This window comes from Plasmodium inui (assembly GCF_000524495.1).
Source record: "Plasmodium inui San Antonio 1 unplaced genomic scaffold supercont1.1, whole genome shotgun sequence".
Taxonomy (NCBI): Eukaryota; Apicomplexa; class Aconoidasida; order Haemosporida; family Plasmodiidae; genus Plasmodium; species Plasmodium inui.
Genome location: NW_008481835.1, coordinates 361,589 through 373,726, shown reverse-complemented (window position 1 = coordinate 373,726; position 12,138 = coordinate 361,589). Strand labels below are relative to the sequence as shown.

Sequence of the window (12,138 nt, the reverse complement as noted above, 5' to 3'; positions counted from 1 at the left end):
TGCATGTACACACCTTTTGCGTATAAAAAAGGGTCTCCTTCATTTGAAGGTCTACATTTGGGTGAGCGGCCCGCTCTCCCAATTCGTGCAGCTCACGATGTGAACTTTTCTTTCAATGGCTTTACCCCACAAATGGGGGCAATGCATACCACATAAAAAGCGTGAGTATGACCCCCCACACACACCCTACGTGTCGTCGTAAAAATCGGTGTTCTTGGGAGCACTCTGCTTTACATTCTCTATGATATTCAAGCTGGGGTCGTCAAAATCTTTGTAGTCACTCTTGGCGCTGTTGGGAACGAGATAAAAATTCTGGTTTTTAAAATTTTGGTTTTTTTTAAAAATATTCTTATTTAAATGACTCTTGGAATGGCCAAGATTATATTTTTTCTCCATCATAAAAAGGAAGTGAAAACTGTGTGGGGCTTCATAAAAGCATTTCTTCATTATCTCTGCTTCCGTTTCTGTGATGAGTTTGAATTTAATTTGGCTATGTTTAATGAAGATGTGGTTGGGGACGTCCTTAATGTGGTTAAAGAGCTTCTTGCATTTAGCACAACGTATTTCGCTTTTCCCATCCCCACGAGGATTATCACTTGGTTTTAAAATATAATTATTTTTCAGAATGTCCATAAATTCTTTTGTCTTTTCGATTTCTATCTGTTCATTGTAGTTTGCATTTATGGCGTCCTTAATTTCTTCCTCGAAGTGGAGGAGCCATTTGAGTTGGTATTCCGACAGGCTATCCACGTCGTTAAAATATTTCTTCTTCAGGCGCTGGAGAAGGGGGCAGGTGGGGGGTTGCTCATTTGGGTTGGTCTCCTGGCTGGGCTGGTCTCCCCTTGGAAGTGCTCCATCCACGGCGTGGTTATCGTTGCGGAGTTCGCCGCGTTTGCGGCGTTGGCATCCATCCGCGAAGTTGTCTATCCAGCCGCTCCCCTGCCCGTACTGCTCCAACTTGCTTACGTTAAAATTTTCGTAAAAAATGGGGATCAAATTGTTGTAAAACTTATTCTGCATGTTTACACGTAGGTAGAAGTAGCCACATTCCCTGACCATCTCGTCGTACGTGTTGAATTTCCTCGCTGAGTAGTAACAGAAGTTGTGCACAAATCGGAGGTACACAATTAAGATGTCCAACTTCTTCGTCACACTGAGATCTTTGTTCCCTTCGATGATATCTATGATGGGGTTGTCTCCCAGATGGTCGGAACTCTCCCCTGTAGCATTATTATCACCATTGTTTGAGGCAATCGCTTCGACCGTTACATCATCGCCTTCGCCATCCGCTTGGCCATCCGCTTGACCCTCCCCCAACTTCCTCTTCTTCTTCCTCACCTCGATGTAGGCCTCTTCCCGTATGCGCCCCAGAAGATTCGCATCGATATGGCAAGATGCGTCCAGCTTTCTAACCAACATTTTAGCCTTCTCATAATCGGCTTTAATTACCTCTACGTGGGAACATATAGGGGGGCAGATTCGCAAATCCACGTAGCCGTAATTATTCCTTTTCACGCTGTTTAAGTACCAGCCATTAATTTGAACATTACGTGGTTTTTCACGGAGGGCATTTAAGAGCTCACTCATTTTGTTATGCTTTTTAAAGTATATATTTCCCCTTCTGTGAAAAGAAGGAGCAGTGGAGATGGACAAAGAGAAAGGTCTACTTTCTTTGGAGCTAAATGTGTCCCATATATTCGCATTCAACACATCGTAATTCAGTTCGTTTAACTTTTTTACAATATCGAACTTTTTTATGCTAACCGGGATGTGATCGATGTAGAGTGACGTGCTGGATAAGTAGTTTAGAATTTTTATGAGAACGTTGGTATTCTCATTTGGATTTTCAATTTTGCATTTCATTTTCTCCTTCCATGTGTTCGCTTTGTACATGTGGTCATTTGTCCGGCCATCTTCTCCACCGATTTGATCTCTATTTGGAGAGATATGACCACTGTTCGTATCACCACCGTGGGTATTCTGCGAGTGGTGCATCACAGGGGGGTCTTCTTCCGCATGATTGGCTACTTCCTCACCCTGTTCGTTATTCTTCTCCTTTTCTCTTCTGTCCTCCCCTGTCTTTTTGTCCACGTTGGTATTCACCTCCAAGCTGAAATCATCAAAATTGTTGCTATTGTAAAGTATTAAAAATTCTTTAAAATAATTTTGTGCCGATTTGACGTTCAGTTCAGCCTGCTCGTTGATGTATTTGACTCGATACTTCTCCACAAAGAAGGAGCTGGTACACTCGTTGTTACAGATGATCTCCAGATTTTTCTTAATATTTTGTACTGCTAGTCTTTTAATTTCATTCGCCATATCCTCTACCGTTTTGTATTTCTTCACCTCGCTGTAGAAGCTCTTGATCATATCGGAGAGGGCGTATTCCTCGGCAGGAGTGCTCTCATGGCGGGGTTCGCGTCGCCATTCCTGCCGAGTGTCATGCCGACCGTCGCCCCCGCTTCCTCGAGGAGACCCCTTCTTGAAGTTACTCAGGAGATACTTCTCATACTCTTCGTCATTTTCAAACTCTACTTTTTTTTTGGACTTTCCGGGGTCCTTTCCCTCCTCTGCGTTGTCATCGGGTTTTTTCCTCTTCCTGTCATTGAGCTTACCGTCACTTGGTTCGTTCATTTTTGTGTTCACTCTGGGGGAGGAGGGGAAGTATTATCCACTGTGTCGATGTGCTGTGCTGTTGCTCTACGTCCTGCTTTTTTAACCGGTTTGCAATGAACGTGATGGAAAATAGAGGAGCACTCCGTCGCGAGAGAGTATCCCTTTAGAGAAAAAAAACATCTCTTTGGGGTGGATGTTTCGGCTGTGCAGTTAAGGAGGGGGGAAGGCTGGTTGAAATATAACAAGGCTTCACTTCTCAACCGTTACAAAAAATGACGAAACAGTGTGGCACATTCCATTTGGAATGTTCTGAAAAAAGCACCAAGAAAATTAAAACGCCTACACTACATACGGATAAGGGGGAAAAAAAAAGTTACAATTGGAAAGAGTTACATTATGAAGCAAGAATGAGATACATTAAGGTGATTATTTTATTTTTTTTTTCTTGCGGATGGAGAACCGAGGTGGGAAAAAGTAGCATCTGTCACCACCTAGCATTAATTGGGGATGTATACCACTGCGGTCGTAAAACGCAGTGTTGTATGATGGACTCAAAAAGGGAAGTTCACTGGGTCATCACGCGGAAATGTAAATGCAAATATAAATGCTAATGTAGGAAAACTGAGAATTGTAAATGTGAGCCCTGTACATATGAACCAAGTGTGGAGTACCTCATCCAAACACCGCGCTGGAAAAAAAAAAAAAGGAAAGGATATCGATTGAATGGAAGAGGAAAACATACATTACATACCATTGTAGGGAACCACAATTGCATGTTAACAGGATGAATTGCCAACGAGAGGGGACAACGGCGAAGAGGAAGTATCTTTTGTTTTTTGAGCAAAAATATTCATCCTTTTTTTTGTGCCCACTGGATGTTCACCACATAATGTGAGTTATACATTTTTACATCTTTATTTTGCGTGGGGAGACGCAACAGAGAACAATTAATTTTTCTCTTTTTAACCTTAAAGGGTGATATACGCATTTGCCTTAAGAGGTAATGCCTTCACATGTGATATCGCTGCACCCCCAATCGGATTAAGAAAAATTCATGTGTATGTATTTAGTATGTACCTGTGTAGGAAGGGGCGAGGAGTGCAGTGTTCGCTTTGGAGGTGGTGACCCCATCTCCGTAATCGCTCCAAAGAGGGAATGAAAATATCCTTTATGTCACTACCCCGCTGGACCACGTCACTGCTCATTTGCTCGTTCGTCCTATGCGATTGGTACTTACACTGCGTCTTTGCTAGCCTTCGCTGTTCGATTTAGTTACATTTCGTTCCAATTGAGCCGACCTCTATATTGTTAAAAAAACGAAATGCGACACAGCGCTGTTTGAACAACTGCACCCTTTGTGTAAGAGGAATGTTTTTCTCTACTATTTATTCTGTCCTCCTGGGAGGCACCCTTCTTGAAATCGCCACTAATTTCCACTCTGCCCTGGTTTCATTTCGATCGGCCATTTGTTTCTCCTGATTTTGCTGGACGTCCCCCTCGGAACTATATGTGTAAAAATGATTAGTGGTAGCCGCTTGAAGGGGACAATCCGCTCATTTACATGGCTTTTGCGCATGGAAGGGGAATCCCCAAATGGCCGTCACTCCCAACAACGGGGTGAATAAGCCGAATTGCGCTTTGAAGGTAGGCACGAAAGAAGTTCCATTCGGCTGTGTCTTACCCCGCTTTATCTTACACCGGTTTGCCCTTCCCCGTATTACCCATTTCACACAAAACAGGATTCGAATCTTTTTATGTAAATGCCTTTGGGTGAGGTTCCCTCTTTCAGCGGGTTCCACTCAGGGGGAGGGGCTCTCCCTGAATGGAGATATCTTTTCTATGTCCCCCAGGGAAAATAAATTCACACCAGAGGTGTGCAGGTAAAAAAGATAAACAGATAGAGGTGACAGCAAAATGGGCTGCACTTATGCGGCTAATGCGCTGATAAAGATGTAAATGGAGCGATGCCCAACCGATTTGAGCAACATGCTACGAGTGAAAAAAAAAAAAAAAGTGCATCACGTGATTGGTTCGCCTTGGGTGGAAAATATTTATATACTAAATGAGAGCCATGCAGGGTGCGTAATTGGGTCGGGTCATTTGCCTCCACTGAGGAATACCACCCCGCAAGACCAATCTTCCACTTCTCCACTTCAGCACTTCTTCCCCCCCAGGGCGGCGTGCTGCAAATACCTAAACACAATTTTCCCTCTGCGCTTCTCAAAGTTCAACTTATGTATTTGTATTTTGACCATATCCCCCAGGTTAATTTTCACCTTATTGATTCTCAATTTTCCTGAGATGAAACATAAGAAGGTCTCTCCATTTGGAATTCGAACCACAAAGTTAGTGTTGGCCAGACATTGGTCTACTACTCCGTTCATTTCGATTGTATCACTTTCTCTTTCCTTTACAGCGTGGCTATCTTTGACTCTGTCATATAGGACATTAACGTTCCTACGGGGAATTGGCTCGGTGGTTTTCCTCCATGTGGCCCCCCTCTTCACGCTTATGGGCGACCCATAGTACGTTTTATACGTGTCTACTTTATTACGCACTGGGGTTATAAATAAATTTCTCTGCCTGGTCACTGCTTGGGTGAAATTGAGGGCGGCATACACGAGGAGGGTAAGAAGGGGTAAAGCTGTTCTGTACATAAGGGAGTGGACAAAACTGTTGGGGGGGGTTGCATGGGGATCGTACTGCTCGGATGTAGGCCAATATGGTTAGCATATTTTTTTCATTTGGGGAGTATCTTATCCGGTCATTCTTATTCGAGGCGTTTTTGTTAAGCCGAGTATTTGTGGGTGTTAACACATCGGGGAGGGGAGAGCTAAACTATGTCTCTGTGCTGGGTACAAGGTGAGATTGGGACAATGCTCGGGGTGACAATAAAATGACGATATCTTTATCGTTGTGTGTTTGCTTCTTCGCTCCTTTGCTCCTGTACTCCTATTAGTGGTGCATTTCCTGCTCGATTTTCTCCGGTATGGATATAACTGCATAGTAGCGTGCGCTTTTTTGCATCCGCTTTGATGGTGTTGTAACGAGGGGAAGGGGAGTTTCACACGAGAAGAGGTCCTCTTTCGGCAGGGCGACTTTGCACGTTCTTACAACTTTTAAATTACAAACTGTATTTTCGGAGAAAGGGGATAACGTTTTGCCCATTCGTGTTAACATTTTTTTCTTTTTTCTTTTTTTTTTCTTGCTTAACAGATTGTTATCTTTCTTGGGGTCCATTGCGCTGAGGAGTCACTTCCTTGCATTAGTGACTTCGACTCATTGCAGTCGCTTTCAATCGGGGATGCGCAACTGGCTGGGGTCCACCGGGGATGCCTCCTCATGCGGAAAAGTGTACAACGCGGGGCTCCGCTGAGGTGTGATGTGATGCAGGTGAGCTGGGCGATTCACTCGTAAGGGTATCCGCCCCCCGATGAAGGCTTTCCAAAGGGGGCATTTTCCTCTCTCCCAAGATTGATAAAAAAAAAAAAAAAAAGCGCATTCGCGCAGGATGTTCTTTCACAGGCACTGGTTATATTTGTGCAACTTTTATTTTTGTATATGCAATGCGTAGCAATGTGGAGGTAAGTGTTTTTTTTTCTTCCTTTTTTTTCCCCCTTTTAAGTTTATACTGTACAGAATAGGCAAAGAGGTAGCTCCATTTTGCGCGATTTTTTTTTTTTCTTAGCTGGCTTGATCCTCGCGGGGGTTGCTTTAAAAGTATGTGAAACGGAGGAGAAGACACGTGATGACAGAAGTCTCGCCTCACGTGATTTACCCTGTTGCCAGGATTGACTCTATTTTGCAACAAGTCCATGGTAGCAAGAATTGTAGTGCGTCACGTTCGGCTCGACGATGACATGGCTGTTGATCCTGCACCGGCAGCAGAGAAGGGGATGCGAGCAGGGGAAAGAAGCCGTCTGCGCGTGTGGGGAAGCGGTCGCTCAAGTGAAGCAGGCGTGGCGCAGCCGTGACCGAGACGTTATGTAGACGTTATACGGACGCGGCGGAGACGTGAAGTAGCCGTTATACGGACGCGGCGCAAACGTAACGCAGACGCTATACGGACTCGGCGCAAACGTGCACACCCAGCTCACTCGTGAAGCAAACAAAATGAAGAAAAAGTACAGCGTCCTAGGCGACGAAGACAACACCAGCGATTACAACAAAGGGTTAAGATATAGAGAATATAAAAAGAGCATTCGGAACATCCAAATAAATTTTGAGCAGTTCCTTAGCGAACTGAAGGAAAATATAAACAGCTACGAAAATGATAGACTGAAAAAAAGTGCACACCCAGAATGCCCTCCAGATTTCTTCTCCAACAATAAAAAAAAAATAAACGAATTGGAAACCTTGTACCAAAGTGGGATACAAACTCTGGATATAATGAAAAATCATTTTAATCAAAATAAAACGTACATTTTGGAAATTTCCAGATATCTGAGCATTTTCGATAAATTTAAAATTCAGTTACAAAGTCTTAAGAATATATTTGACAAAATATGCGCACACAACAGGATTAATTTTTACCCACAGAAGGATTCCTCATCTGTTGTGTACAAACATAATGAAATAAATCACGTCATCAAGGAGAGAAGCGCTCTGCAGCATTCGATCAGCGAGCTGGACAATATGATTTCCATTGGCCAGGAAACCAACTGGAAGCTGAAGTTACAAAATTATACCATCACACAGCAGATGAAAAAAATTAACTTCCTAAAAGAGCAGCTACCCAAAATACAGAAAATTATAAAAAATATCAGGTACTACAGTACCAAGCGGACAGTTATATTGGCCATTACTATTGCTTCGTTTATTTTCCTTTTTTTTATGTTAAGGTAGATTTGTGCAGATCTTTTTTGGATCGTTATGTTGACAGCACCCGATGGATATCACCACGTCGGCGAGAACTGCATTCCGGCGGAGGTGCCCTTCAGCTGCAGGGCGTATTGCCCTTGATCAATTATATATATATGTATACATATATATATATTTTTTTTTTCTTTTTTTTGTATTTTCATTTAAGCGACATTTTACAAATTTAAAAGGAAGCGGAGGAGGGGCCACCCCTCGACGAGTTATCACAAAAAAAAAAAGAAAAAAATCGTCTCACTGTGGCGCCTTATGAACTAAGCGCCACCCGAACGAAGCGATACCCAAACGAGGACGCGTCAACCTTTGCTCGGGGGAGACAAAAGCGCTTCCTTCGTGTGAACGCAGAAGGTCTTCTTGTTGGGGCTGTCCAGTTGTATCTCAAGCGAATCGCAGTTTTTGGTCTTCTTATTTACCTCAACGATTAGGTGAACTGACTTGAAGGTCCCATTTTGCACGACGAGATAGTTTGGATACTGCTGTCCATGGTTCATGAAAAGGCTCATCCCAGTGTCGATGAGAAACAAACCACCTTTGCAGTAGGTGCTAATTTCATGTGTCAGCTGTCTGATGTGTCCTACGACTAAATGCTTGGCTTTGTAATTGTTAAAAACGTGAGATAAAATGGAGCAAGCTTCTTTCTCATCATGCGGAGCTGTGCGTGATATGTGGTCATGCCAAAGGACACCCTCGCGACTTACGTAGTTAATAGATTTATCATAACTCAGAACTCGGCACATGTTTTCAATCTGTAGCCTTGTCTTCAACCGTATGGTGTCTAAGCTAAGTGAAGAAATCTGTTTACTTATCCCCGCGTGAACAAATAAAATGTCATTCACTTTGGCAATTGCTGGTAGGCGAATTAACTTCTTGAAATACTCCCCCCTAGTGGAAACAAAATGGAACAATCGGTAGTTCAAATTATTTCTAAAAAACACCTCCACTTCTTTCTCATTTACGTAATCGAAATATCCGCACAGGTTTAGTTGCTCGTGATTTCCCATGATTAATAACACTCTGCTGTTTTTCAAAGGTGCTTCCTTTTGTAACTTGAAGAGATAGTCATAAATTAATGGACCATAAATCCCTCTGTCTAGGATATCTCCCACCTGAACTAGCAAGACATTTTCTGCAATCCACTCGTTATTTTCGTTTATCAGATTTGCATGTCGTAAAATGAGCTTCAGACTTTCTAGGTCTCCGTGAATGTCCCCTATGGCGATTATCTTCCCCTCCCATTTTATGTTATCATACTTTTTAAAGTAAGAGGAGTCCAGTTTCTTCCTATCTATTGCTAACGCTTTTAGCAGGAAGTCGTCCTTCGCGTGATGGCCGACCGGGGCCTTCGCAGATACGCCAAGAATTGGGGGGAACCACGGCTGAAGTAACTGGAGTGACTGGAACGGCTGGAGGGGAGTGGACACCAGGAGCAGCAGCAGAAGTCGCAACAGGCGCAGCTGCCGCAGCGCGCCCATTTTTACTCCTCCACTCATCTTTTACTTACGTATGCTCGCATGAGCAGCGGGGTATTCACTTATGCGGGTGCTCAAGTGGGATGGCTCTCTTGCACGCACACGGTAATGGCGCTTGGTGGGGAGGAAAGTTGGCAGGAGAAACATAAAAAAATGGTACACCGTGAGAGCTACCCGCTGGAAAAAGAAACAGCGTCACGGGGAAGGCGCCAACCGAAAGGGAACTTCCCAATATGGGGTGAGGTGGAAGACCTTTCACGGTCGAAATGTCTGCAGTGTGTCGATCAGCTCAGCGATAGCAGTACCCTGCGCATGGTTCATAATTAGTGTGTGTAAGAGGGTGCCATGTGTGGGCGCATGCATATGTATATACATATATGTATACATATATACACATATATACCCACATACATACGGATACATATGTGCGAATGCCTGCATCCATGGGGGGATAACAGATAACGCCTCCACAAAAGGACGACAACACTCTTTTTTACAAAAGTGTACTCCGGTGTGCAGTCGAAAATGCACTTCAAAACACATCCCACGGGAAAATAGTTCGCCAAAGATAATTACACATCGTGTAACTGCTTTTGCGGTACATCTTTGCCTCCACTTTGGAATTTTCCACCCACTGCGCAGGTTGCACGGTGCGGTACGTTTGTGCGGGGGGGGAAAGAAAAGTGGAAAATGGCAAATAAGGAAGAAGGAAAAAAAAAAGGAAAAAAAAGAAAAAAAAAGAAAGAAAAAGATAGAATAAACGAAGATGCGATTTTTCCAAACATACCGTGAAGTACGCGGCAGCGCTGGGGTGACAATTCGTTTGGTGAACTCCACGCAGCATCCCCATTCAGGCGGAAAAAACGTTACACCGAAGAGTTACCTGCGTGCTGGCACTTCGACAGGAGTATCGCGGGGGAAGAAAGCGTTCCATCCGGTTGGCAGCGCGCTCACAGGCATTTAAGAAAATAACTAAACGTCATATATATATATATCCCTCGGTTGGCATACTTCTGTACCGACTTGCGTAGGTGTATATCTGCCCCATTTTGTCCGCACGGCTTCCGTTATGCGGAGGGGTGTGACTGTACGCGTGCGCGGGGGATTCTTTCCTCAATTTGCAAAATTGGCCCCAAATTGGTGCTCACATTTATCCCGTTTGATGAATGCTCCCTTGCGCAACAAATGGACCAAGCTCAGAGGCAGGGAGGCCGCCACACCCTTGCCATACATGCCTGTGCTCAGAGCGGAGGCTATAAAACGGTCAAATGGGGTTTAACTGGGTTTCCCATATGGATTAAAATTTTAAAAAAAACAAGAAAAATAAGAAAACTAAGAATGCTAAGAAGGCTGAGAAAGCTGGAAAGCTAAGAAAAGTAAGATAACTAACAAAGCTAAGAAAACTAAGAAAAAAATGTGCTCCGTAACGACGTCGCGCAGCCTCCACGGGGGGAGCGGCCGTCCCTTCCTCATAAAAAGTAAACTTCACATTTATCCAAAAAGCTCCCTTTGTAAGTGTGCATAGGGGTGTGGGGGGGTTGCCGATGCTGTCTAACCGGCATGGTCACATCGATTCGATGTAACAAATGAAACCCCCTTCCTCATCGGTATCCACGATAGGATACCAACCGTACGCAATTTACTCCCTATTAGGGAAGCACATCGGAGGTGTAGCGTCGCTTTTCCCCTCAAGGAATGGCGCAAAGAGACTCGTCTCTTCTAAAACCTCTCCTTCATCCTCTTCGCGAGGATGTTCAGTTTGTTAAAAATTTTCCCTTGTGTTGAACCAAGAATTAAACTACAGATGGAGTATCTAGCCATTTTGATGTTGTTGAAGCTGCCCAAAATATGAATTTTATCTCCTGCTATAACTATCCTCGTTTTGGTGGCATTTTCAATCGCATATTTTGTTGCCCCGTTACTGCCACATATTCTACCAATGCATCTGGAGAGATGGTCCCCTTTTAATATCTTCACATCTTTCACTTGAAAGCTCTCTATATATAAATCGTCTATCCTTAGTAGGGCTAAGGAATCTTCGATGGTGAATCCAAGTAAGTATGCCTTTATATAGTCCGACGATTTTTGCAGGTTATTTTTATCTTCGGTCAGTTTACATGTCCTGACTTCGATTTTGTCTCCATTCATTCGTATTTCTAACTTCAGATGGGTCACGATTGGCTTGATTAATTCCATCCAGTTGGTTTTTATAGAAGATATGCGATGCTTCGGGATAGTCAGTATTCTCATTTCGTTATTGTTAAAGGTGCTACTTGTGTTTTTTTTATTTTTTAAAATTAATTTATTCTTCACCTGTTTATTCTTGTCTCTATCTTTTTCCTCCAAAATATTTTCCATGGTTAAAATGTTTCTTGTGTTTCCGCTATCCGGTTGTTCCCTCTGTTTGGAGTCTTCCCCATGGGGTAATTCCTCCTGTTTCTTTTCTGCTTGTTTTTTTTCATTTTTGCTCTCCCTCGATGAGGAGCTCGCCTTGTTCGGCATCCGTTTCGTCATTTGGCCTGTTACGTGTGGGAAAAACTCCTGGAGAATTAACCCTGTGGACGATCCCTTTACCTATGCATACGACTTCTTTTATTTTTACTCACACGTATGCGCCCCTGTGCTTTTGCTGATTTGGGCAACAAAAACACAGCACTCGAGGGGTTAAGTGATATAGGATGGGTATACTAATCCAAGAGGACCTTCCACAATTTATATACGCAGGAACGGTCCACCGGTTTTACTCAAAAAGGAGATGTCACCATTCGAGTTTTTCCAAGTATCCCAGATATACAGGTATAAATGCGTTCAAATATGAATCGACGTTCACTTTAAGCAACAAAGGAGGATGCGTTCACTGCGGAGGATGGCTCAGAGATAGGGTTGCTTCCAAACCGGCCGTTGTTCGCAAAAAAAAAAAAAAAAAAAAAACGATACATACAAATCATGCGGTGGAGAATTAAAAAAATAATCTTAGTGAAAAAACGTTGAGGGGGAATTTTATTTATTTTGAGAAAAAGCCACTGGGTGACGTAGAAATTAACATTGCCTCCTGCCGCTTAGCGGGGGTGCCGAGCTCCATAAATTATTGCAAACAGGGGAAGATACCGTGGGCGTTGTCAATTTGCGAACATGGGAAAAATGTAAAAATGTACGTAACGTTTATTGTTACAAT

At 43.4% G+C, this 12,138-nt stretch overlaps 5 protein-coding genes across 5 annotated transcripts; 1 reads left to right on the top strand and 4 right to left on the bottom strand.

The window, feature by feature from the left end:
* Positions 1 to 186: 186 nt before the first annotated feature.
* On the bottom strand, positions 187 to 2,634 carry C922_00093 (hypothetical protein; the record flags this gene model as incomplete). Its single annotated transcript, XM_008815710.1, has 1 exon — positions 187 to 2,634. One exon carries the CDS (start codon positions 2,632 to 2,634, stop codon positions 187 to 189), a length of 2,448 nt encoding a protein of 815 aa, XP_008813932.1.
* A 2,135-nt stretch (positions 2,635 to 4,769) lies between these two features.
* C922_00092 (translation initiation factor 1A) lies at positions 4,770 to 5,273 on the bottom strand (the record flags this gene model as incomplete). The annotated part of the gene is made up of 1 exon (XM_008815709.1): positions 4,770 to 5,273. The coding sequence occupies one exon, from the start codon at positions 5,271 to 5,273 to the stop codon at positions 4,770 to 4,772; it is 504 nt and encodes a 167-aa protein (XP_008813931.1).
* A 1,456-nt stretch (positions 5,274 to 6,729) lies between these two features.
* Positions 6,730 to 7,461, top strand: C922_00091 (hypothetical protein; the record flags this gene model as incomplete). Its single annotated transcript, XM_008815708.1, has 1 exon — positions 6,730 to 7,461. The coding sequence occupies one exon, from the start codon at positions 6,730 to 6,732 to the stop codon at positions 7,459 to 7,461; it is 732 nt and encodes a 243-aa protein (XP_008813930.1).
* Positions 7,462 to 7,790: 329 nt separating this feature from the next.
* On the bottom strand, positions 7,791 to 8,984 carry C922_00090 (hypothetical protein; the record flags this gene model as incomplete). The annotated part of the gene is made up of 1 exon (XM_008815707.1): positions 7,791 to 8,984. One exon carries the CDS (start codon positions 8,982 to 8,984, stop codon positions 7,791 to 7,793), a length of 1,194 nt encoding a protein of 397 aa, XP_008813929.1.
* A 1,698-nt stretch (positions 8,985 to 10,682) lies between these two features.
* On the bottom strand, positions 10,683 to 11,477 carry C922_00089 (ribosomal RNA assembly protein; the record flags this gene model as incomplete). Its single annotated transcript, XM_008815706.1, has 1 exon — positions 10,683 to 11,477. One exon carries the CDS (start codon positions 11,475 to 11,477, stop codon positions 10,683 to 10,685), a length of 795 nt encoding a protein of 264 aa, XP_008813928.1.
* Positions 11,478 to 12,138: the final 661 nt, after the last annotated feature.